Source organism: Odocoileus virginianus, chromosome 21 (genome assembly GCF_023699985.2).
Source record: "Odocoileus virginianus isolate 20LAN1187 ecotype Illinois chromosome 21, Ovbor_1.2, whole genome shotgun sequence".
Taxonomy (NCBI): domain Eukaryota; kingdom Metazoa; phylum Chordata; class Mammalia; order Artiodactyla; family Cervidae; genus Odocoileus; species Odocoileus virginianus.
Genome location: NC_069694.1, coordinates 47,080,731 through 47,106,751, shown reverse-complemented (window position 1 = coordinate 47,106,751; position 26,021 = coordinate 47,080,731). Strand labels below are relative to the sequence as shown.

At 35.2% G+C, this 26,021-nt stretch overlaps 1 protein-coding gene across 4 annotated transcripts in view; it reads right to left on the bottom strand.

The window, feature by feature from the left end:
- Nucleotides 1-26,021, bottom strand: part of SEC24B (SEC24 homolog B, COPII coat complex component) — a 77,352-nt gene that overhangs the window by 3,399 nt on the left and 47,932 nt on the right. For 2 of the 4 annotated variants that reach the window (XM_020887907.2, XM_020887910.2), the window contains 17 exons: nt 25,008-25,225; nt 18,265-18,449; nt 15,238-15,340; nt 13,435-13,561; nt 12,409-12,518; nt 11,467-11,579; nt 8,583-8,701; nt 8,171-8,226; nt 7,721-7,927; nt 5,640-5,763; nt 5,049-5,207; nt 4,381-4,554; nt 3,678-3,788; nt 2,862-3,037; nt 2,110-2,247; nt 1,053-1,157; nt 201-293 (listed from right to left, as the gene is read on the bottom strand). In XM_020887907.2, the coding sequence (XP_020743566.2) occupies nt 201-293; nt 1,053-1,157; nt 2,110-2,247; nt 2,862-3,037; nt 3,678-3,788; nt 4,381-4,554; nt 5,049-5,207; nt 5,640-5,763; nt 7,721-7,927; nt 8,171-8,226; nt 8,583-8,701; nt 11,467-11,579; nt 12,409-12,518; nt 13,435-13,561; nt 15,238-15,340; nt 18,265-18,449; nt 25,008-25,225 (2,318 nt within the window). The remainder of the gene's footprint in view (nt 1-200; nt 294-1,052; nt 1,158-2,109; nt 2,248-2,861; nt 3,038-3,677; nt 3,789-4,380; nt 4,555-5,048; nt 5,208-5,639; nt 5,764-7,720; nt 7,928-8,170; nt 8,227-8,582; nt 8,702-11,466; nt 11,580-12,408; nt 12,519-13,434; nt 13,562-15,237; nt 15,341-18,264; nt 18,450-25,007; nt 25,226-26,021) is intronic. The other 2 variants (XM_020887908.2, XM_020887911.2) reach the window with 1 other exon arrangement.

Below are 26,021 nucleotides of genomic sequence, written 5' to 3'. Positions count from 1 at the left end.
ACAGGTTTCTTTTTGAGGTGATGTAAATGCTCTGAAATTATATACTGGAAATGGTTGTAAACACTGTGAATATACTAAAAACAAATGCATTGTACATTTTAAAATTAGTAAAATGGTGACTCTTATGTGCATTATATCTCAAAAAAAAAACATTAAACAAGTAAGTACGTAAAAAGTTAAAGCTGTATAAATCCACTGACCATTTTCTGTGGTATTGATGCAAAATCAGGATACCCAAGCACATCCTCTATAAAGTTACTGTCACAGCTCTTTCCAATCCAAATGTAAAAAATCTAAAAACAAAACAAATCACAGTAAAACTCCCTAATTGGAACCCCATTACGGCTCATTTTCTCAAAATCATCAAGCATAAAAGAGGCAAAGTACACTAGCTCGAATCAAGTAGGAATAAACACGAAAGTAAAAAAGGAGGCCTGTAACCTGCATATTTGGAATCTGCATTCAGGAATCCAGAGTGGCTCATATCTTCTCTGCTGAAATTTCAAGCTTCTCATAAAATATATTTTACCATTTTCCTTACTTTTCCCCCAATGCTTCAACCAAGATATATTATTACATTTCCTACCCACTATTTCCATTATTTCAATCACTGCCTCTGTACTTTAACCAATGTCCCCTGCGCCCTACCACTCCCCACCCCGTTTTGTGGTTATTAGAATTCTCTTCCTACTCACAAGGTATCATTAACGAAGCCACCCTGCCTATTCTGACACCCTTCACCACCACCCTGTCCAATGACATCCCCTGAAATCCTAATTATTAATGGCATTTCAGACAACAGATCAAGTTGAACTACAAAAATTCTTGAGGTCCCTTAGAATTTTATGATTGTAGACAAAAAATTCCTTGAAGTAAGGAGTTTATCTCTTTACTCCTGTTAAATAAATTGATCTCCTGTGCCAGTTCCAATTTATTGCCCCTGAGTTCCCAGGCCACCTTTCATTGCCCGATCTGTGGTACAGAGCTGGACCCTCTACATGCTTCTCCTTTGCCAGCTGCAGTTGTTAAGCTCTGTCACTAAAGGGACTTACAGAGCCACAGTCCATGAGGAAAGCACCTTCTCGTGTCAGTTTCTCTGCGGACAGTTTCTGAAGAGGCGGCTGAGGTACAACCCTGTCATTAACGTGTATTGCACCCTGAAAAGAAAAAAGATAGAATGTGAGTGACCTTACATAACTACTATCCCAGGCTGGAAGCTAACGGCCACCAGCTCTGATACTGAAAAATGATACTTTATAATTTTGTAATATGTAAAAACTACAGGTGACCTTTGAACAACATGAGTGTGAACTCCGTAGGTCCACCTATATGCAGTTTTTCTCAATATATACTACAGAACTACATGATCTGCAGTTGGTTGAATCCATGGGCACCGAATAGAGGATACAGAGGACTGACCATGAAGTTATACATGGCCTTTCAATTGCACAGGGGTGGTGCTCATAACCCTCATGCTGCTCCAGGATGAACTGTATTGGTAATATACACCACCTTGGCTGTAGAATCAAGACTCTCAAATGTATTTAAATTAAAAGATGCTCAAAGGTATTCAAATTTAAAACATAAAAACTTGACTAGGTAAAAAGATCTGCCCATTCCCTTCCCTTCTGGGTTCAGGATATACTAAAAGTACAACTGCAATATCTGCTACAAAGGACTTTTTGATTCCAAAGAGTAGGAAAAAAGACATTACATATTGGCATATTAAAAATACTGTTGGATACCAGATTAGTTTTACAATAATATAGTCAAAGTTGCACTCTGATCACATCAGAAACTGTCAATATCTTCAAAATACAAACAGAAATGTCCTTCTATAATGCTGCTTTGCAGTAAATAATCAAATCCACAAAGTGAATCACTTCCCATATGAAACTATTTTTGAAAATGCCATAACCATGATACTATCTAATAGTCCTGTTGTCCAATCAATCCATAGTTAACATCTGTATTTAATGTATTATTGTCGCAGGGGAAAAACAGATGGAAGAAATTGTTAACAATACAATACTATCTTAGATGCAGACTCAAGACACCCAAATAAATTTAAATTAAAAAATTTCAAACACAATAAAAAAAAAATCATACCTCATCTGTCAATCTGTCTATCCTGTACAGGTTGGGATGAATCATTTTCATTAGATGAACAAGTGGCTGACACTTTATCTGACACATGGCATATACACGATCATCCAGGCGTGTGCTTGTGCCGGTTCTAAACGCTTTCTACATGGAGAAACAATACACATTTTTCAGTAAAACATAAATATGGTGGACAAATATTAAAACAGATATATACCATCAGCCATGGGAAAAGCACAGCCTTCACACCAGATAGGCCTGGATTCAGTTTTCAACACTAACAATTTAATTGGTAGATATGTGAGCAAGTTACTTAGCTTCTCAAAGGTATACTGACTGACATCATAAGAAAAAAGGAGAAAATAAAACCTCTAGGGAGCTGTAAGGATTAAATGCGATGATGTATATACAACACGTGTTATGGTGCCAGAGACTTGGGAAGACGTCCAATGAACAGCAGGCTCTGTCCTTAGAGTCTCTTTCCAGGAGCACATACTGAGAGTGTGCTATACACACACCATTATTCACGCCGCTCCCACATGTTAGAGTGAGAGCATAGTTTCATGAGAGTCATCATGGATTTGTATACCTTCATTTTCCATTCACCTCTTCCTGTTTAAAACTCCTCCAATGCTAAGCTACAACTGTCTAATCAAGTATTTAATTCCCTACCGCCCACCAGAAAAACTAGGTTTGGAAACCTATACATTGAAAATTTCATAAGACTTTATAAAATCTAACAGTGTACAGAGAGCTACCTGTTTGAGAAGGGCCAAAACATAGAGAGGAAACAACTTGAGGGAGCTGGGTGCTATCAACCCCGAGTGCTGTAAATTTGAGACAGTTGAGCCGTATGCAGATAATGAATCCACCACAGCGTTCACTAAGGCATCTCTTGCATCCGATAGGCTTGAGGAAATTGATCGATCCACAGCTATAAAGCAACGAAAATGAAAAAGTTTTTAACCATCAGATGCCAGTGAATACTGTAAGAGATAAAATTTACATGCAATACTTAAAGAAACAAACAGAAATTTCATTTTTAGGTTAGAAAAATACATTTCAGTTGTTCCCTTGAGTGTGGCTGCCCCTTTGTAGTAAAAATCCTCCTCCTTCCACCAACCCTGATAATCAGTGAACTATTCTTCATTCTTATAATTTTCACTTTTGCAGAATGTTGAATGAATGAATCATTTGTATGTAGCCTTTTGAGTTTCGCTTCTTTCACTTAGCATAATGCCTTTGAGTCATCCACATCTGTTCACATATCAACAGTTCATTCCTTTTCATTGCCAAGTTGTATTCCATCATATGGATGTACCAGTTTGTTCAGGCAGTCACCATTTGAAAAACACTTGAGATGCTGCCAGTTATTAATGATTATGAATCCCAGACATGATTTTTAAACTAAAGAATTCATAAGAATGAGAACAGCTCAATTCACACTGTTGTAAATGAAAATGTAAAATATAAATACTTCTTAAATGAGGAATTTCTAGGGTAAAACAATGCCCAGGCTTCAGTTTTTAGTATAGAAAAATACATTTCACTTGTTGCTTCACTTTTTTACTTACCCATGTTTGCCAGGAGACAGATGGCAGCTTGTACATCCACTCCTGCATACACATCTGCTAGTGAACTGACCACTGGCAAGCAAAGAGTGTGCACTCTAATTCTCCGCTCACCTAAGCAAAGGATTAATCCATGTCATTGCAAAATACATTAGGCCAAGAAATAAAGAAAGCAAATAGGTCAAAATATTATTCAAGTTATTATTTAATGGTATTAAATTACCAACAGGATTTTGAAATGGCAAAAAAGAAGTTTTACAATGAACATGTTTTAAAGAAAATTAAACATTCTCTAAACCTGAACATAGACTATGAACATACACTATATTCTGAACACTAGGTTCTGGTTTTTAATCTTAGCAGTACTCATTCTAAATTATATGTTACATGGTATAATGTCAGAAAACAGACCAGATAGACCTTAAGTGCCATGGAGAATTTCTCATGTTATGGATAAAGAAATGATGCTCAGGATAACCCAGACAGATTTAGTTTGAGTTATTATGCTAATATGATTCTGGGGGTCCAAGTCTTCCACAAGTCAAAAAAGGTACTCATTGAAGATTCAAAAATGAGTGAGCGGAACGTATATTGGATGAACACCAATTCCGTTACTTCCCTTTGGTGTTCACTCTCCCAGTCTCCCGGCAGATGAAAGGAGGCGAGAACCACGGGGCAGGCTGCACGTCGCCTCCGCTACCGTTACCTTTGCTAGACGTGTATAACAGGGCCGTCTGGAAGCACGCTAGGGAGGCATCTGTCAGGCCCTCTTCGATGGAGAGCTGCACCGCAAACCCAGCATCGGGGTTGATGTTGGCGAGGGACAGCAAATCAGTGGAACGGACAAAGAAATTCCCATGGAAAGTGTGCATGGAAAGACCTAGGGAGCAGAAAACTTGTTATCAAAGGTGAAGTAGCACTAGTCTCCTTATATCAGGTTAAAGCTACTTTTTAAATTAAAAATATCTCTGATTTTGAATCAAAAGGATAACTGGGGAGCAGTACTTTTCACATAAAACAGAGATAACCGAAACTGAAGATTGTTTGAATGATGAGGAAGGTAAAGATCATTAATTAGACAATTTTCACTTAAGATCCTCCCTATTCCTCAAATTCATCTGAAATCACTTCCAATATGGGCTTTCTCTTGACTTTCTCCTAATAAGGCAAAGCATTACCTCTGCCACTTATTCAAATTACATAAAAAAACTGAACAATGATTATTTAATAACAATATTTAAAACAGTACAGCTAGTTGGATCAAGTAGAAAATCTTTTTTATGATGAAAGGTGGTCACAGGTTGTCAACATATGAATGCTTATTAATTTTGAAGAAAGTATATAATATAAAGCATAACTTTTATAATTTCATACCTTTAGTACACCTTATTCTCATAACAGCTTCAAATCCAATTTTTCTTGTGAGATACCGTTTTAGATCTTTTTGTAACTTTTCTGCTTGTGAAGGATTGTGAGTATAGTGGAAAGATGGATAATAATAGATGCACCCTGCAGAATACTTGGACATGCAAGCTTTAGAGAGAAAAAGGAAAAGTATTAGCTACTGAAATGATAACATTTTACTTGTCCAACAGCAGTGCAGATTCTGTATTATGAAGAAATCTAAGTTATAATGAAAAAAAAACCTACAGTGGTCAAAAATGAGGATAATATATAAGTCTGAGAAAGAAATATTTATAAAACATAATATATATTAAGTTTACTGTTGAGCAGAATGGTAAAAGAATTGTATTTAAAGAAAAACAACAACCCAGATTAGCATTTTATATTTGTATAGGGTAGGGGTTTTTTTTTTTTTTAAGTTTAGTGGTAATTTCATAGACATTATCTAATTCACATGTCTTTCTCCCCAAACAACTGAGAACTCTTAGTAAAGAATTTACATTTAATTATATGCTAAAAATGTTTATGTAAAAACAGATAAATACAAAGGTATCTCCTTACCTAGAGAAGCGAGATCAGAATACTGTGAACTTAAAAGGAACAGATCCACTGCAGTCTGCTGCCCTGAGCAATCTAAAGCGAGTTTCTTATAAAAATCAGTTGCAGGGCCAAGATGGTGTACAACCTAAGTCAACAGGTCATAAAGTAAGAGCTAGAAAACCTTGAATTATGCATATATTTCTATCTGTTACAGTAAGGAAGAGAATATCCTCTGTTCCCCTATCAAACTAAGGATTTCTTTTTATGTCTAGGTAGTTGGCATAGATTTCCTATGAGAATAATCACTAACATTTATAAAAGCACATATAGGGCAGCATAGATGTCATATAATTAAATTATTTAATCCTCATAATAATATATATTTCACAGAGTTACCAACATTTTACAGATGAGGGAACTGAGGCAAACAAATGACTACGTAACTCAACTAATTACATAGTTACTGAGTGGTAGATGCTGGAGTAGCCAAGCAGTCTGGCTCCAGAATGAGTGCTGTTACCAATTATTACATGTATACTGTTCCAAAATAACACGAGAGACTAACAGCATAAGCAAAGTTTTTCCTGTTGGTAGGAGGACACTTGAGCTGAGGAGGTGGCAATAGAGAAGAGTTAAGAATGCAAAAGCCAGGCTCCAAGTTCTTAATTATTTCACTACATTGCACAACAAAATGTTTCAATTATAGTGTATGATTATTATGTGAGCTTAGAACAGACACTTAAATTCTTGAGTCTCAGGCAGATAGACAATACTTCTAAAAGTTAAATGAGAACAAAAAACCCAAAACTGTATCAAAGAAATCAGTAAACACTTTGGTTTTATTCAGTAATCCATAATGGATTACGATGGATCAATGCACTGGATAATGTTAGCTGTACTTGTTGATGAGTTAAAAAATATAAATATAAATAATATAATAAAAAATATAAATATAAAAAATATACTTGTCCCCAGTTTATTTTGAAATTAGCTTCTTTCTCAAAAGCAATTTAAAAGCACAATTTCATAAAAAATAAAATACAGTGCTATTCAAAAGTAAAACACAGTGCAATTCTTTAGCAAATTGGTAAAGAATAAAAAAGTAATCAGAGTCCTTAAGAGTACAGGTTGATTAGAAATCCCAATAAGTAAAATAAAATAATAATTTTAAATACAGTTTATACTCATTGATCCAATAATTTCACTTCTAGAAATTTATCTTAGGGAAAAATAATATATGGCTAAAGATTTACAACACTATTAAAACTGTTTAATTCATACTCATAACTAGATGCAATGGCATTTTCATATATATAAGTTGAGGTCAGACAAAACTTATTTACAGAACAAAAACAAGTATTTGAAATTGGGGTTAAAATACCCTGACCAAATCTTCACTGTAAAACCCTAGGAACATTCAGCCTCATTTCACTCTTAAACAGCAAGAAGGCAATTAACGAAATCATGTTTTTCATATTTACTAAAAAGCCTTTTTTAAGGAGAATTTTTAGGGACTTCTGAAAATGCTCACTATGAGTGAATGCTCACTTCAGTGAAAAAAGTTAATTAAAAAATATAGTATACATGTATGATGCCCAATTACGCTTACTTGTATTTATTTAACTACTATTATCTTGACAATGAGATAGCTGATCATCTATATGTTTCTATGTTCCAAGTTTTATACAGTGATTTGCATTACCTTCATTAAAAATTTATTAATATGTGCAGATTAAATTATATCTCAGATTTAGTAAGTTTTATCAATTGTGAAATAGAAAAGAGCACTAGAGTAAGAAAATCTAAGTCACATCTTTACCATTAAATATTTATTTAACTTTTGGCAAGACTGTTTAATCTGTTTCCTCATCTGTAAAAAATGGGTTAGAGTAGATAATTTCTAAATTTCTATGACTCATAAAACAAAGTATTAAAAAGAACACACTGCAACACAACAACAAAATGGTAATTTAAATTAAATTCTCTTACCGGTTTGTATTTTTTTAACTGTCAAAGAATTAGAAAAATAGACTAACAAATAATTAAACAAGTCAACAGAGGTAGAAACCATGATCTTGAATATGAGAGAGGAACTAATATACCTTTGTGCTTGATCTCTGATTAGGATCTTCTCTGGACTGCAGAAGTCCTGCCCCCAAGGAAGGTAACTGTGTCTGAAATACAGACACACGGCCACCTGTTGGAGACATTAATTTAAAGGCAGCCTGGAGAGCAGGACCCAGGGCACTGTGTGTTTCTCTTGTATTGGTGAACATATTTGGTAATGCATTCAATAAGTCTTTTATAAGCTGGGAAAACAAAGATTAAAAGTGGAATTACTGAGAAGGAAGGGCAATATTCTTCTTTAAAATATTCCAGAGTACAGTATATGCCACTACATTTTGGAGGACTGTAAAGTGAGCAGTCAACAGATATGCTACCTACAATGTTTACTGCAATGTTAATATATACCAAGTAAACACATGTTGAACATTACAATCAGTTGAAGTAACAGAAATACTTTAATACTTAAAAAAAAAAGTCAATCTCACCTCTTTACTTTCATATAGATTCACAAGTAAGCTATCCGGAGTAGGTAGAAAAACATCTATAGGGAAAACATATATTTTAACCAAAATATAAATAAACTCAAAAGAATTTCGAATTTAAAATATCTTAGTTTTTTAAGTCCATACATGTAAAGGGTATGCACAATATTGCTCTTTAATATATATCCTCTGCACACATCATACATGTGTGTGTGTGTGAGCATGTGTAAGTACACATACACAGGTGTGAAAAACTTTGATTCAAGTACTTTCCAGGAAAGCAATTCTTTTAAAACAAATATCTAATGAGCTAAATTATCTGTACAGCATTATGACAAGATGTATTGTAAAATAAAGGACTCTTAATTCCAAAATTCTGTCTTATTAATAGAGGTTTGTTTTATTCACTGCTTACCATCTATATCAGATACAATCAACATTTGAGGCTGTGATAATCCTTCTTGTAAATTGTAGAAATGAATAGTGCTATCAAAGGTCACGAATCCTATTCTTGTTCGTGAATCTCCAGGGAGCCTAAAGATAAAAATTATAATTTTAAATTCAAACTGCTAAGTGACATATCCTATTTTCAAAAAATACTGTTTGTTTTTTTTTTTTATAGAGGACAGTTACCCCTATCTAAACCAATGCATATCAGAAAAGAGTAAGTATAAAACATTTCATTTTCAGATGAAACCAGACATGTTTATAGATTTCATGCCTCTGATAACAGAACTATCTTCAAATAATAAATCAAAACTTAAAATGATATGCTTAAAAAACAAAGATTTTTTGCTAACTTTCCTCTGAAACAAACTCTTTAAGTAAAAATTGCTCATATTTTCAGTTTTAGTATTATAAAAATCATGTATATTGTTTAAGTATTTTAAGGAGAAAAGGAGTACTTTTCAAGAAAAGATTTTAACATGTAAAATTTTAAATAAAAACCACATTCAGAAACATCAAGACATTTAATCTATTATCATTGTTTTAAAATTTTTCTGTGAGTATTCAAGTATTCAAATTTTCTGTCAGTATTCAAGTCAATAATACAGCAAAGAATAAATAACCATTTAAAAGCCTGTCAAAAAAAAGCCTGTCAAGCTATCCTTATTAATAATAAAATAGATGCCCTGCCTTACAAAAGTATCAATATATTTCTAAGTACCATCATGTTAACTGCTATAATTTTTAAATGTAATTTATTACAATTTTTTACATAATTTATTGTTTTAGCAATGTCTTTATTTTTTTTCTTTTTAGCAATGTCTTTAAAGATATTTTTTAATATTACAGGATGCCAAAACAGTGTGCATCAAAGCAAGAAGCACTATTATTATTAGGAAGGATCAATCAGGCTACTTAGAGGCTGATTCATGACATTGTAAAGCAGAAACCAACACAACACTGTAAAGCAATTATATTCCAATTTTTTAAAAAGGCATTTCAGAGAACAGAAAACAAGAAGTTATGCAGGTGTTTAGCTTAGCAATACTGGTCAAGATTTATCTTGTTTCTACAGACTAATTTCTTTACTTCTTTGAGATTTCTAAGGTCACTGCTTACTAGAGTCATTTGTTATCAATCGCAACGGAGACTACGTAACTCTAGGCCAAAATACAAAGCTGAGCCAGAACTGCTCCAGCATCGAATTTCCTTTCTCAAAGTTACATACACAGCCCTTTCCAAAACACAGCCTTTTCCAAAAGCATGGTAATATCTTATTGCTATCCTATCACCTTTACATTTTTACTTTCCTGATACTTTTAATTTCCATTTTAATCAAACATATACGTTTTTAAAAACTATTTTTCATTCCCAATATTATCTTTTTGGCTTTCCATAGACCATTTAATTTGCAAATAGTCACTCATCTCTGTTGAAAGTGAAAAGTGAATGTGTTTGTCTCAGTTGTGTCTGACTCTTTGCAACCCCATGAACTACATTCACCAGGCTCCTCTGTCCATAGAATTCTCCAGGCAAGAATACTGGAGTGGGCTGCCATTTCTTTCTCCAGGGGATCTTCCCGACCTGGGGATTGAACCCTGGCCTCTTGCATTGCACTGGCTCCTATTTCTAGTGCTATATCATCAAATACCTTTCCAGCAAGCTAACTCTTCAGTCTTAACAGCTATTTCTTTGCAGAGTGTCTTCCTTTGCTACTCACTGCTAAAGTCATGTCTGAATTAAGCACTTGTAACTTAAAAAGGGCAAATGCTTCAATCAAGAACAAAAATATGAAATCACTAAGTTACTAACAGAAACTTAAAGCAAATCATTTAATATCTCTGAATGTTTTTAATCCTGAATGTCTCAATGTTATCAGTTTATTCACAGGCCAAAATCAGTGATACACAATTATAGCATCTAGAGCTAGCACTCAACAGAATAAGGATTCTCAAACTCAAATGGAAGATGGAAGAGAAGAACCTTTTGGAATCACTGAGTATTTCTGACAAAATATTCATGTATTTTGAATATTGAAATATATTTCAATATATATTGAATATATATATAGAATTCAATTCAATTAATATATTCAATATACATATTCACCCCTACACCTCTACACAAATCAAGAACCCACTGCAGTAGGAAGCTACTCTTACTAACAACCTTAGCCATATTTCTTATGGGTGTTGGAGTAGAAAAAGAAATGCACAAACAACTTTGTTTCCTAGAGATCTGGAACATCCACTTTTTGAGTTTAGTTAAGGGTCTCCTTCATGCCTAATACTGGTAGGTAGACAGGCAGGAATTAGAGCCAAGTATAATCACCTTATCCTATACTTTGTTTCCACTTTCACCATAAAGCTTCTTACTAATATGCCAGTTCAGTTTCTGGCTTCTTGAAATATTCAGCACAGTATCAATTTCCTCTCCCTTTATCTGGCTCATTTTCTCATTAGCACATCTGAAACTATCTTATGAAAAACTTCTTGCTCAGGCATTAATTACAGCTCGATTTCTCTCATCCAGATCCTTGATACCCTGGCGAGGTTGAGTTTTCTGGATCTAAGTGCTCAGACTTTCTAAGTCAAGGGGGATAGTTAGATAAAATCTAAATTCCTAAGTATTAAAACTATTATGGTTTTAACATTCAGATATAAAGTTATAAATCAAAATAATATACATAGCAGATCTTTATTCTAAAGTAGATACAATGTACTCTTTTAGTGATAAATGAAATCAAACTTAATAAAACCCAACCCCATAAATTGCTTATATACACGCTTCACATTTTATACACTTATACACATACACACACACACACACACTGAGTAAAAAAAAATTCTTACTTGTCTAGATTTTCTAAAAGTGCCTGGCACAAAATTGTCAAATATCCAGCTTCTACTGCATTATGAGACACATCTAAAACAAACAAGTAAACTGCGGGTTGAGGTGGACGGAGCTGAAAGGAATAGAAATAATGTAACATATTCAGTAGGTATAAGTCATTCTTTTTATATCGCAACTAGTACTGGATATTTACTGATTGTAAAATATATATACATATATCTACACAAATAGAATCAATGTTTTATAAGATCTTAGGTAATGAAAATGATATTCCTTTGATTTTTTTTCCTTTAAATTTGGTCATGGATTAAGCATGATTAGGCAGTAATTACACAGTAATGATTAAACAGACAGGCTAAATGTCTTCCTGATGGAGTGATGGCTGAGATATTTTTCCAAGGAAAATTAAGCATATTTATTATTATATATTAATCTTTAACCCCTTCCTTACTCCTAAACATATTTTACTTTAAACATTTATATTTTTAAACCCGACAATCATTAGTACCATTGGGTCACCTGATGGCAGTTGAATCCCAAGGGTTAAGTGCTAGGTGTAAAGCAAGTTCTTAAAAGCAATTTTTGACAAAAATATGAGATTTTCTACTGAAGGATCTTAAATACTAAACGGTAAAAAGAATACTTATATTCATTCCATGCAAGTAATGAAATCAAAATGGCAACAAATTGTAGATGATAGTATTTATTAGGAAACATTACCAATGTTTCTTAGGGATGTAACTGCATTCTTCTAGGAGACCAAGTAATCTTTACAAAGATACAAAGAGTTATCTATTTGTTAAGTACATGCTTTCAGCACTATTTCAAAGAAATCATACTATGGACAATTTAAAAAATTAGACAAGAATTCACTTAAGAGTAAATTACCAAATGACCAATACAATTGCACTCCAAGACTAATTTTAACACTGAATAGTTACCATATAATCTGAAGAAGCAATGAACTCCACTGTTGAATTCTGAACTTCTGGCCGTTTATGAGGCTCTCCATAGGATCGGGTAAGGGGATTATACATAAATTCTTCAGGAACTAGATAAGATTAGGAATCCAGTACAAATTTAGTAGCACAATTTCTAAATACATATATATGCCTAGAAATAAACACTTCTATCATTAATATTTAAGAAGTTTATAATAGCTTTGTGAAGATCTAATGGTAGAAACTAATCCCCTAAACCTTCTTTAAAAAATAAATCAGGAGGACAAGAAAACTTATTTTCTGAAATCAGATGAAAAAACCAGGACACAAGTAGCTTTGCTTCGTAGGCTTGTGTCCTATTTATTATGTCACATGACATGGGAAAGAAATCAGAAACACAGATTTGAAAGCAATCATAGTAAGAGGATCTAAGAAATGTCCTTAAAGGGGACAGCAGATACATATGCACGCATGCATCCACACATACAGGCAGAGATCTACACTGAGTTGAATGAACCAAATGTACAAAAAGAAGACAATCTACACTTGTCAGGGCCAAGCATGATTAGTGTGCATGCTCTCATCTGTCTGACCTGCACTCCTTCACTTCACTTCTTCAAAAATAATTTATGAATTCTTTTACCTTCTCTCCTCCCTGTCAATCTCCGCATTATCAATTATCCCCTTGGCCAGCCAAAAATGAAGTGTCCCTAGCCTGTATTCTCTTCATTAAAAGTGTCATGAAAGTTTATAAACAGTGAGGAGAGACCAGATGATAGCAACAATGTCAAAATGTCTAAAATAACATAGGACACATTATTTTAAGAATCTGAGGGACTTTGCTGGTGGTCCAGTGGCTAAGACTCTGCTCCCAATGCCAATGGCCCAGGTTGGATCCCTAGTCCGAGATCTAGAGCTCACCTGCTGTTAACTAAAGATCCCGCATGCCACAACTATACATCCTCAGCTAAGACCTGGCACAGACAAATAAATGAAATAAATATTTTAAAAGAATGTGAAACTCACCATCATTAACTCTATAGCACAAATTGCATTTCCATCTACGTTGATCAATGAAGGATACAAAAGGGTTGATATATGTTCGACAAGATCGGCACCTCACAATGGTATTGGATGTTATCACTGGTAATTGCTAGCAAAGAGAATAAAGATGTTGTAGCAGAAAAAACACCCCAGAGGAAAAATGGACCACATACTGCTCTGCTCCCTATACAGAACAGAAAACACATTTGTGTTTTGAAACTAAAGCATTTTAATAAATTCCAGTGGTGCAATGATCGACATAAGCAGCTACCAAGTTTCTCCCCTTTCTGTCATAAACTGTAAAATAACACTAAAATAAAGCCAAGTCAAATGTAATGAAAGTTACTGGCAGACAAGAAAAGTCTGGTTGGCCAAGATAATATAATAACCTCAGCTTATCAGCTAAACTGATAAGAAGCAAGGGTGAGAGACTCTTACTGTATAAGACGCCTCTGTCTCTGCTGCCTGACTGCGCCTGGTACCAGACTCCAAGGCCCTGCTTGTCAGGCAACCACACAGCCTGGGAGGGGACCACGGCCACCAGAAACCAAGGACAATGTGCCTTAAAGACAGAGCATCTCTCAAGGCTTAGTGTGGGACAGGAACTTTACACATAAGTAACTACATGTTATTTGTGAAAAAGTCAGGAAATATATTTAACTGAAAATGAGGAAATTAAAAATTACCCAGAATTCTACATTCCCAAGAAGTCACTGCTGCCAATTTAGTGTATACACTTCTGGAAGCTATCATATATGGAATACATATTCAGACAAAAATTTTCACCTATGTATATGGGAAGCTACCCATTGTGGTTTAGAGATAAAGGTTGCAATTTTATTACAGGTGGTCAAATAGTACTTACTGAATGAATATAATAAAGGTATTATCACCTATTATAATTATTTTATTTTCTATTCACTTGAGGAAAGAAAACTCCACAAGGAAGCTTAATGACCTTTGTATCCTCAGCACTCAGCATGACAGGTGATCAAAAAATGTTTTTTGGTTGAATGAGAGCAAAAGAAACTCAATAGCAATGAAAGGATAAAAAAACCACAGTTATAAAGAAGTATGAGGGTGAAATACAACTTATAAAGTATAAATAAAATGTATCTGATTAAATGTTTTTTCTGAAGTTTAGAAATTTTAGTTTAAATATAATATATTGCATGAAATACCAGAAATATGTATAAAAATCCAGCATGGTAGGTATTAAATCAAATAGACTATGGAAATGTTAAAAAATAATGCTTTAATTCAATAGGCTTGAAGAATTTAGACTTTATTATTACAAAGGTTATCTGATTAATACAGCTGGGAACAATCATATGGTTTTCCTCCATAACTGTGCATCATTAGTGGTGTTTCCTTTATGTTTAAAAAAGAACTCATAATGTTTATCTGTCACCTGTGGCCATTTGACAGTACCGCTAAAACTACCAATCTTTCCAAATCCAGCTCAGATCTCATTGCTTGTAGAAAACATCTGCTACTGTACCCAGAGGAAACCCCTTCCAGTACTGTATTCATTACCTAACTACTTCATAGATTCTGATTAGTTACAGGTATTAGTTATCCTGCACTGCAATTATCTGCCTTTACGTTTTTGCTCCTGTCAGCAGGTGACAGAAAACGTTTGTTGTATCAAAACTGACAGAAATAATTAATTCTACCTTCAATAAAACAAAATGAAAAAAGTTCTGAGAAAATCTACAATCTAAACATCTTGCACGTAAGTACAGAGGTCAATACCCACAAATATCTTAAAATATGTTACCTTACCGTTAGGTCTCTGAAGGGATGTAACAACAATCCTAAAGGAAGCTTAGCTTTATTCAGTAACGCCTGTGTCTGTGGAATATTTGTTAAAGTACACCGAAATGAGCTGTAAAGACAGAAACAACATGGACTATGTCAGCTATCAGGAAAAATATTAATACTGATGTGGACAGTTATAGACAGCCAGACATTTAAGAGGATATGTGAAAATCACTGGACATACTACATAACTATAACTATGAGGGTCCTGATGATTTAACAGGTACATATGCAATTTATATGTCAAAAGATCCAAATTAAGGACTCAACATTTTCATGGTGAAAAAGTACAACACACTTAGGAAAACACAGAAACTCTAGTACGACTATCAGGGCATGAACAGGAGGGAGCATAAAACATGAGTGAAACGGTACCTTTCCATCTTAAGAATGCTGTTTTTGCTCAACTGTGCATTCTTTACCTACTGAACTCCTGAACTCCTCCTTTTTCTATGAGACTCATCAAAGTTCTAGCTTCCTGTGAAACCACCCTCACCCCTGATCACAAGTCAGAAGGAAAGGCTTCTTCCTCTGTGCTCTGAGGCCTACGAATGCTTCCAGGGCATCAGTTAGTCTGATCTGCTTTGGTTGTGTACTTCATCTTCTCCATCAGCAACCTTTGGTTCGTTGTGTCGCCCTAGCACCATTCCTCTCACAGACCAAGTGCTCACAACCCAAGAGCGACAGACACAGAACCGACATAGAAGCAGCCAGACACACAGGCAGAGGTGCCGGAGGCGGTGCCGGGACGTCTAAGCAGCCTGGCTGACAGCATGCAGAGATAATCCAGACACGGGCTGGCTCCACACTAGTGAACTCCCTGAACACACCAGGTTGCCTTCTGCTTCAGGACCACTGCATCTGCTGTTCATGCAGCTTGGCACCCTCTTTCCAGAGTCACATTTTGCTCTCTCATTTCATTCAGATCTCTATTCAAATGTTAACTCCTTGGGAAAACCTATCCTGACTCCTCAATTGAAAATAATCAACCTCAATCCTTACTACTCCCTACTTCATAGTTATTCATTGCTTTGATTACTCACAGTGCATCTTCCCTAACAGGATACAGGTTACATGAGACTGAGAACTTTGTTTGGTTTACTGCTTCATTCCCAGCACCTAGAAACAGTGTCTGACACCTAATTCAGAAAGCATTCAATTCCAGTGGTCATGTATGGATGTGAGAGTTGGACTACAAAGAAAGCTGAGCGCTGAAGAATTGATGCTTTTGAACTGTGGTGTTGGAGAAGACTCCTGAGAGTCCCTTGGACTGCAAGGAGATCCAACCAGTCCATCCTAGAGGAAATCCTCCTGAATATTCACTGGAAGGACTGATGCTAAAGCTAAAACTCCACTACTTTAGCCACCTGATGCGAAGAACTGACTCATTTGAAAAGATCGTGATGCTGTGAAAGATTGAAGGCGGGAGAAGGGAACGACAGAGGGTGAGATGGTTGGATGGCATCACTGACACAGTGGACATTGAGTTTGAGCAAGCTCCAGGAGTTGGTGATGGACAGGGAAGCCTGTCATGCTGCAGTCCTGGGGGTCGCAAAGAGTCGGACACGACCTAGCAACTCAACTGAACTGACTGAAATACTGAATGATTAATCTTAATATGCAGACACAATTACTATTTCTGTTTTACAGTTGACAACACAGATTTGAGACATTGAGTAATTGGCACAGCTTCATGGCTACTTATCAGTGGAATCATGATAAGTACCTAGGTCTGTCAAACTCTCAATCTATGCTCTAAAGCCTACTACTCTGCTCTGCTATTTAGGTAAGAGGTATTTTATGTATTATGCACATAATTGAGTAGAAACAGAGAACTATTCCCTATCTATGTGATCTCTTACACATAAACATATACCATATTTACCTACTTGGGTGGGGGGGGGTGTCTAACCATTCATAGTACAAGGCCATAATTCACATACTTATTGACCCGATAGCAACTTACATGTAGTTTGGGCATCTACTTTCAATCTGGAATCAATGATTATACATTTTTATAGAAATGATTTTGGCACTGCCTTAGACAGTGATTGAGGGCTAGTGTAGGGTGTGGTAGAAGAGGTGGACCCCTCAAAGCACCCCCATTTTCTGTTTCCTGACTTTGGTTAACAGAGGAACTTGTTAGCTTTTTTTTTTAAGCTGGAAAACTACTGCCTTAAAAATACATATACATATGTTGCCTCTAAAGAACACTAATTCTAATGCAAGGAAGACAGTGTTGTCTGTGAATCAGAGTTTATGAGGAGATTCCAGAAGCAGGAAGACGTCTGGGTACAGAGAAACATTCTACACTTAGGAAACAGAAAAACAGAGAGCAGGCAGTAACAGAGAACTTTCGGTTTGCAGGCACTGTGAAGTGACAGCTCAGCATACACCAGTGGCCTGTGGCCATCAGATGGAGGCTGCCAGCTAAACTTCTCTGTGAGGTGAGGAAATGCTCAATAAAGAAAATCCAGATCAATATACAGGCTAAATAAATGGATAAATACACGTTGGGGCAAGGGCCTTCTCATTCAACACTAAGTGGGAAGAGAAAATTTAGAAAAAAACTACTTATCTAATCTCTATCCTTTTCAAGCAGAGATTGAATTGCATTAAATTAAGATTTCACCTAATTTAAAAGGCATCAGAAGTTACTACTGGTGAAAAGTGAGGAGAAAGAAATTTAAGAAAAATATAGTTAGATTTGGGTTTCTAAAACCCTTCACTAAAATAGAAAAAACTTTTCCTAGCATTAGATAATAGGGAATGAGACAAGGAATGAGACTCGATAGCAACAAAGAGGACAGGAGCCAATGACTTAAACTAAATTTTACATCCAGAATTTCTACACAAACTAAATTACAAGCGTTCGTTCACATTAACAAAACTTCCAATCAAGGAAATTAATACCATAGTATTTTTACTATGTTTCAAAGTCATGCAATGTTTTTGACAAGGTTTTACTTACTAAAGATTATAAATACTTACTCTGGGCTACAGTTTAATTTTTTGAGGTCTAAATTCAAGTTGGGTACAGGAGCCCAAACAGGAGTCATGGGTAAAATATTCCTCTCCTGAGTAAGATTGATGGGTCTCAAGCTTTCTGGCTGTGAAGAACTCTGAAGACTCAATCCTCCCAGACTGGAGGACAGCTGGTTCATACCAGGATACTGCTGAAAGAGCAATTTGAAACGAAACAAAAGAACAATGTATCAAACACGAATACAATTTATTAGACTATGTACAGGAAATTAACATACAGGAAAACAAGAAGATAAAGTTTGAATCTAGCTCTGTAACAGTAGAAAAACCTAATAGGGCAGCTCAGTTTAAAGCACTCTTAAAAAAACTCAAAGCGAAAACACTGAAAAAGTTTAAACCTTATGTGAATGGTTAGACTAAACAACAAAATTTCGACAATGCTTTTCAACATCAAGAATTTGGTTTCCCTGAATATCTTTCATACTGGAAAGTCAGGATAAATGCTTAAAGTTTTTCAATTTACAGAATATGTTCCTGCCATAGGAATGACAATGATGTTCTATGAGTTCTGCTTGCTTAGCTTTTGTTTCCTTTTATATTCTTAAATTATTATGAAGTCATGGCTCTTATTAACTCAAAGTGACTTAATGAATTGTAGTTACTATTCACTTTGATGCCCACACTACCCAATATTTTGCCAGTGACAGCCCCTTACAGCCGATTCCAGTGTCCTTTTGATATGAACCCTTGACTCTGTTAGTTTCTTTGTTTTCTGACACGACATTCCGTATCACTCCTCCTTCAGAACTGAAATTAGCCGTTTATCAAAAAAAGATTCTTGGTTCCTTTTAAATTGGGATGGTATCTAGAGACCATAATTTAGATAACATTGTTATTGTGCTGTTATTACTTTCAGACTTCTACAACAGAGACAGAAATCAAAGAAGAAGAAAAAAAAAATAATGAGTTCACGCTGACATTTTCAATTCAAATTTAGGTAATGGCATTTTAACTTTTTTGATTTTATGCCTATATCACTCTTTTGCTGAAAATCTTGAATTCTAATGGTAACAGCCTTATGCATATGTGCTCAGTCAAGTCCAACTCTTCGCATCTCCATGGACAGCAGCCTGCCAGGCTCCTCTGTCTTGGAATATTCCAGACAAGAATACTGGAATGAGTTGCCATTTCCTCCTTCACAGGAAATTCCCAACCCAGGGATTGAACTCCATCTTCTGTGTCGACAGGTGGATTCTTTATCATTGAGCCACCTGGGAAGCTCCGGTAACAGCCTTACTTATTTGTTTCATCCTACAATATCCTAAGATAGTTCCAATATAACACTAATATTATTGTAAGTGTAAGGTTATTTAAATATTTCTTTGTAGTTCTTTTGTCCTTAGATTATTTTCCATTCAGAACATACAAAATACTGATTTTTAAGATTTGTTAAAACAATACTTTTTTCTATATCCGCATGTATTCAACTTGATAAACTGCTTCACTTCTTTTTGTTTGATTTTAATTTTCAAGGATTGCTTTCTATCTTTTATTCATTTTATGTTTTTTTTGAATAAAATTTATGTAGTTTTAACGTCAAAACTTTATAATAATTCAGAAATATCTTGTTTCACTCTTGATCCCTCTCCCTAAGCCAACTATTAGCTTTTGGTCTTATCTTCCATTGTCTCTACTTAATAATACAATATAAACTAATATATATATATATATATATACACTGCTCTAAATGTGACCTTTTCACTTAAAAAGGAGTGCTAGCAATAACTACATCTGTATATAGAGATTCTCCACATTCTTTTATATAGTTATCAAACATTCCATTATATGAACATACTGAGGAATTCCAGCTAATCAGTACAGAATGATAAAGTCAAGAAAATCACTATTGTACAACCCATATGGGAATAAATGATACATGTAATGGTCATCTGGAATAGATGATAAACAGATACCAAGAGATGAGTGAAAGCTTAATGAGGAACTTCATAATGAAAAGATCAGGCTGTCACCAAATGAACCCACTAATCTATCTTAGCACCACTAAAGTGAGACAACCAGGTATTATTATGTTGTACATAGAACCAAAATATATATTTTGGCTTACGAAATACATAAATGAAGTAATATACTGAATTTAATCAAGCCATTGGATCTAATTTCTAGTCCACAGAAAATGGAACAGAGGAATAAGTCAAATGATACCACAAGAAGCCATCAGTCAAATTCAGAATGTGGGACAGTCTATAGTTTTTTTCAAAAGATCAAAGGCACAAAAAATAGGGGCAGAGTTTTGTGTTAGAGTTAATAAGAGAATTAAGAGAAATATGCTAATACAATTAGTGAGTCTTGTTTAATTAGTGAGTCTTGATTTGAACAAACCAACTACAGAATTGCAACCTGGAAACTACCAGGCAACTCTGAATACCAACTGAATTTTAAACGACATTCAGAAATTATTGTTAATTTTATTGGCTCTAACACTGGTATTACGGTTTGCAAGAAATTATCTTTTTCATCTCCCTGCTTTGCCCTGCCCAGGATTAGCTTTAACACCCTCAGCAAGAAAAGGGTGTGTGTGTGTGTGTGTGTGTGTGTGTGTGTGTGTGTGTGTGTGTGTGTGTGTACGTACGTACGTACACACGTGCATGTTGGGGATAGGTAAAACAAGTAGAGCAAATTGTTGATAGTAATTGAAGCTGCTGAAACTAAGCAAAAGGAAAAAAAAACACTGCATAATAAAAGGGATTCTCTGAGTTTCCAGTGTATAACAGAAAACCCCAAACAGACCCAAATTTAGGATAACAATTTAGAATTTAAATTTAAGAATTTAGGATAGAAAATAAGGGTGGAATATTTAATCAATGAGAAAGAATAGATTATTTAATTTCAGTTAAATTAGAACTATTTTGGAGAGGGAATGAGATTTATATTTATATTCCAAAATAAAACCTTAATAGATGCAAAAGTCAAGTCAGCAAAGAACTAAAAAAATACAGAGGGAATTTTTCCTAATCTTAAGATTGAAAAGACTTTTAAAGGAAACAAAGGCAAAAACAAAAGAAATTATGACTATATAAACATTTCTCTAATGTATTAAAAAAACATAAAAACTGAAAACAAATGTCAAGTTGGGGGGGGAAACTATAATATAAATTAGATAAAAAAAAGGTTAATGTACTTATTACAGACAGCTTTTACAAACCAGAAGGACCTGAACAGAATGGTGAAAGAATATGAACAAGGATTTCAGTAAAGAAACACAAATAACTAATAATTATGAAAATAGTAAAACATTTGTGCTTATAAAAAAATAATTCTTGGCATACTGAAGAGTGGGCAGTCATAGAAACTTTTGCTAGGAATATAAATTGGTACATTATTTCTTCATATCTAAGTACCAAAAACTACCGTCTGCTAGACATCTCCACTTGGATGTCTATTGGGCATTTTAAATTAATATGGCCAACTTGATTCCCATTCCCAGAACTAATCCTCTGTCTTCCATCTAAATAAATACACTACCCTCTATCCAGCTGTCCTGCCAAAAACCTAAGAGTTATCCTTAATGCTTCCTTTCTCTCACCCACCACATCCAATTCATCAGTAAGTCAAAAGATATCCCTTATCCATCCACTTTTCACTACCTCTGCCAATACCACCTTAGAACAAAGCATAATCATCTATTTCGGGGATGATGCAAAGCTTCCATCTGTCTCCCTGTTTCCATTTTTATCTTTTCAAATACTCCCATCCCTAATCCGTTCTTCACTTAGTAGCCAAGTGATTCTCTAAATACATAAACCAGATTTCATTCCATTCCATAAAACCTCCTATGTCTTTCCTTTGCACTTGGTGTAAAACTCAAGTTTCTGACTATGGTCTTTCCCAAACTCTCTGATTACATTACTATTACTCTTCCCTTTGCCAGCTGGGCTATAGCCACACAGGGACTTCAGTTCTGAAACACATTAAAGTTGCCTCTGCCTTACGTTTCTGTATATATGTTTCCTCGGCCCCAAATTCTCTACCCCCATATTTATCCTTGTCTGACTTCTCCTGTCATTCAAATATTAACTAAACAAAACTTCTACAATGAGGGCTTTCCTGTTTACTCTACATACCCAAGCCCTGCAATTTTTTCAACTCATCTTGTTTCACAGCATTTGTAATTGTTTGAAATCAGCTTGTTAATTTGTGGATTTACTTATTGTCCTATTGATCTGGCCTTCCCACCAAGTTTCTTGAGAGAGGGAACTCTGTTTTGGGCACTTGGCTTCCTCGTGTAGCCTCAGTGCCTAGAGTAGGGCTGTCACATAGTAGAAACTCAGTTTTCACTGAATGAATAAGCAGAGAGAAATTCTAAAGTCTGGTATGAGCACCTGTGATTGACTAATTTTACCTGAAGAAATTTCATCTAAGTTAATAATGAGACAAATGCACAAAGGTTTGTGCACACTTGTACATGTTGATTCTGATGCTCAGTTATGACCAATAGCAGTAGGCTGGGCGATTATAAAACATTACGTAGCTATTAGATGAAAGGTATGAAATAATATGGAAAGGTTCCCTCTCATGCTGTTCAAGGATTTTTTAAAAAATGTAAAACAATGCTCATATTTATCAACTTGTTTGTGTAAATAAGTCATTTAGATGCCCAGCTCTTTTTTTTAGGCTTTCTCTCGTAGATGCATATAGCAAGAAACCTGTAAGGACAAGCTCCAAGTGTTACTGTTTATATCTTGATGGTGGAAATACTGGCTGATATTTTCTTCTTTTCTGCTCATCTACATTTTCCTACAACTGATCATGCACCGCTTTTTAATTAAAAAAAAAAAAGCCATACAGTTTCTGTATCTGTTTTTTTTTACATATTCACTAAAATATATTTTTTTAAAGATTTAAACATTTTTTTTGGCTGTGGTGGGTCTCTGCTGTTGCACACGGGCTTTCTCTAGCTGTGGTGAGCAGGCTACTCTGCAGTCGTGGCACAGGGGCCTCTCGCTGTGGGGGCGTCTCCTGTTCGGAGCACAGGCTCTCAGTGCCCAGGTTCAGTAGCTGCAGAGTACGGGCTTAGCTGCTGCTTGGCATACAGGATCTTCCTGGACAAGGGACTGAACTGGTGACCCTTGCATTGCAAGGGAGATTCCTAACCACTGAACCACCAGGGAAGCCCTAAAATATTTTTCTAATTTTTCTTTTAAAATTATTTATTTTTTAATTTTTAGGGTTTTTTTTTTTTTTGGCCATACTATATGGCTTGTGGGATCTTAGTTTCCCAACCAGTGAAAGTGAACATGAGTCCAAGGCAGTGAAAGCACCAAGTCTTAAACACTGGACTGAGGGAATTCCCTTCTTTTTAAAACATCAACTTTTTCTGTTTTTCAACTCTGAAAAACTAATTTTAAGCTTTTTTTCTTCCTCAAAGGGCAACCACTGGGGTTTCCCACTACTTAGTAAAGGTCATCTCAAATAAATGAATACCAAGAAAACCCTTAAGATTTCAGGGCCCTCCCACTGGGTTATACTAGATACAATACTTAGAGTCATTTCAATTTTACTCCTTGTGGCTCAGCTGGTAAAGAAACCGCCTGCAATGCAGGAGACCTGGGTTCGATCCCTGGGTTTGGAAGATCCCCTGGAGAAGGGAAAGGCCACCCACTCCAGTATTCTGGCCTGGAGAATCCCATGGACTGTATAGACCATGGGGTCGCAAAGAGTCGGACATGACTGAGCGACTTTCACTTTCACTTTTCAATTTTACTACAGAAAGCTATTTAAAGTAAAATATTCCTATTCTAACAAGGACTTGAAAAATAAATGGCTTCTGTTAAAATTAGCTTGTTAATGTTAATATTAGATTAAAATCTATAATCTTTTTTTAAGTAGACAGAGAAGAATTTAAAGCACAACCTAGCTATCTGCTTAAGTCATTATTGCTCACTTATCCTGAAATAGTGGAGTTCCATTTGGACCAACACAGCCCCAAAGAAAACCTAACACAACGGAAGGCAGGGCAGCCTGAACTAACCAGCCGTATTTCTCCAGCGCCTTCCCCAGTTTCCTTCTTCCTTCTGTGCTTCACTTCTAAAGTTAAATTCCAGGAAGAAATGTTTTTTTTTTCTTCTCTAATTTTCATCAGTTCACCATAAGATGAAATCTCTGTAAAGTGAGCCTACTAAGAGCAGTTTTTTATTGTAAGTAGAATGCTTTTTCATTTAAACTGTTTCCTTATATTTTACTTTTTCTCAACAAGTATAAATGCAAAATACTCATTGTCCTTTTAATAAATTGCTATGGTATTTAAGAGGTAACTCCATGAAAGGTCAAGTCAAAAATAATGAACAAATGTATTAATGAGCATTTGTTGAGGCTTTTACCAATTTTAGCTACATGTCAGAGACTTCTTCAAGTTAAGCGCTGAAACCAAAATCCCAAACTACATTTATACCATGTCAGTTTTTGAGAAAGCCAGCTTAGTAATACAAACTTCAAAATAACATTTAATTTCCTGATCATAAAATAAATATCTGCACATTAGAGACTCTGAAAAATAAAAGTACAAGTACACACACACATAAACATACACACACAAACCGGAATCAAAGTCTGTGCATGTTTAATCTAGGCTTATCTACATTAGCACCTACGATACATTTGAATCACCAGGGAATGGTCAGAATTGCTAAGTTTCACAATTTTTGTATAACTTTATATGACTAAATACATACTTGAGCATACTGTTGGAATCCAGAATACACTGGGCTACTGGGTGGTCCTCCAGAATTAAGCGGTGCTGTGGCGTTCTGATAGCCAGGCTGAAGAGTCGGATAGCCATACCCAAACGGCTTGGGCAGTTTTGAAGGCTGAGGAGCCGCTGGGGCTGGCGCTGGAGCGGGGCCGGGAGCGGGGTCAGGAACAGGACTACTTGCTGATGAGGAAAGCACATCTAACAAAGGGAAAGTCATGGTGGTCACTGAAAAGCGGTGCTCCACAAGGACACCTGGGTGAGCCGCAACTTATGGCACTTTCTTTCCTCTTATTAAAACTTTTCCTTATGAGAAATTGTGAATGCATACAAAATGGAACAAAACAATAAATCCATATATCCATTACTTAGCTTTAAATATTTTGCTAATCTTGTTTCACATGTTCCTACTCTGTCTTTATTTTTTTTTTAACAAATATATTACAGGAAAACTCCACCTTGTATCATTTCACTGACACATACTGCAGTTGATATTCCTAACAGATAACATACTAAATGTATATAATAAATACAATATAGCATATAAGTTTATATTTATGTATATGAAAAGTTATTTTTTCTCTTTATTCTCTCAGCAGAAATGGGGCCAAGAAGCAGAAAACAAAGCAAAGCAATAAAAAAGTGTCAATTACTCTCTTCTCCAACTTGCCTTTTTATCTGACCTTGACATTTATTTTAAAAAAAAAAAAAAAGGCCCATGGAAGAAGTGGCCTATTTCCATAATCCCCCAGAAACCTGCTTTATTTTCAGAGGCAAAACTGTGAAACTATGAAAGACAGTGTCTAGAAAAGTGTCCAGCTCCTAAAACAATGTCTGGTATACAGTAGAGGCCAAATAAAATTTAATGAATGAATGCTTTTCCTTCATTTAAAACAGAAACTAAAACGTGATGAATACTGTAGGGGGAAAATAACTGTAGAAAATTTAATTATCACATACAAGAATAATATCAACAAAAGAAAGCCTATTACTCTGC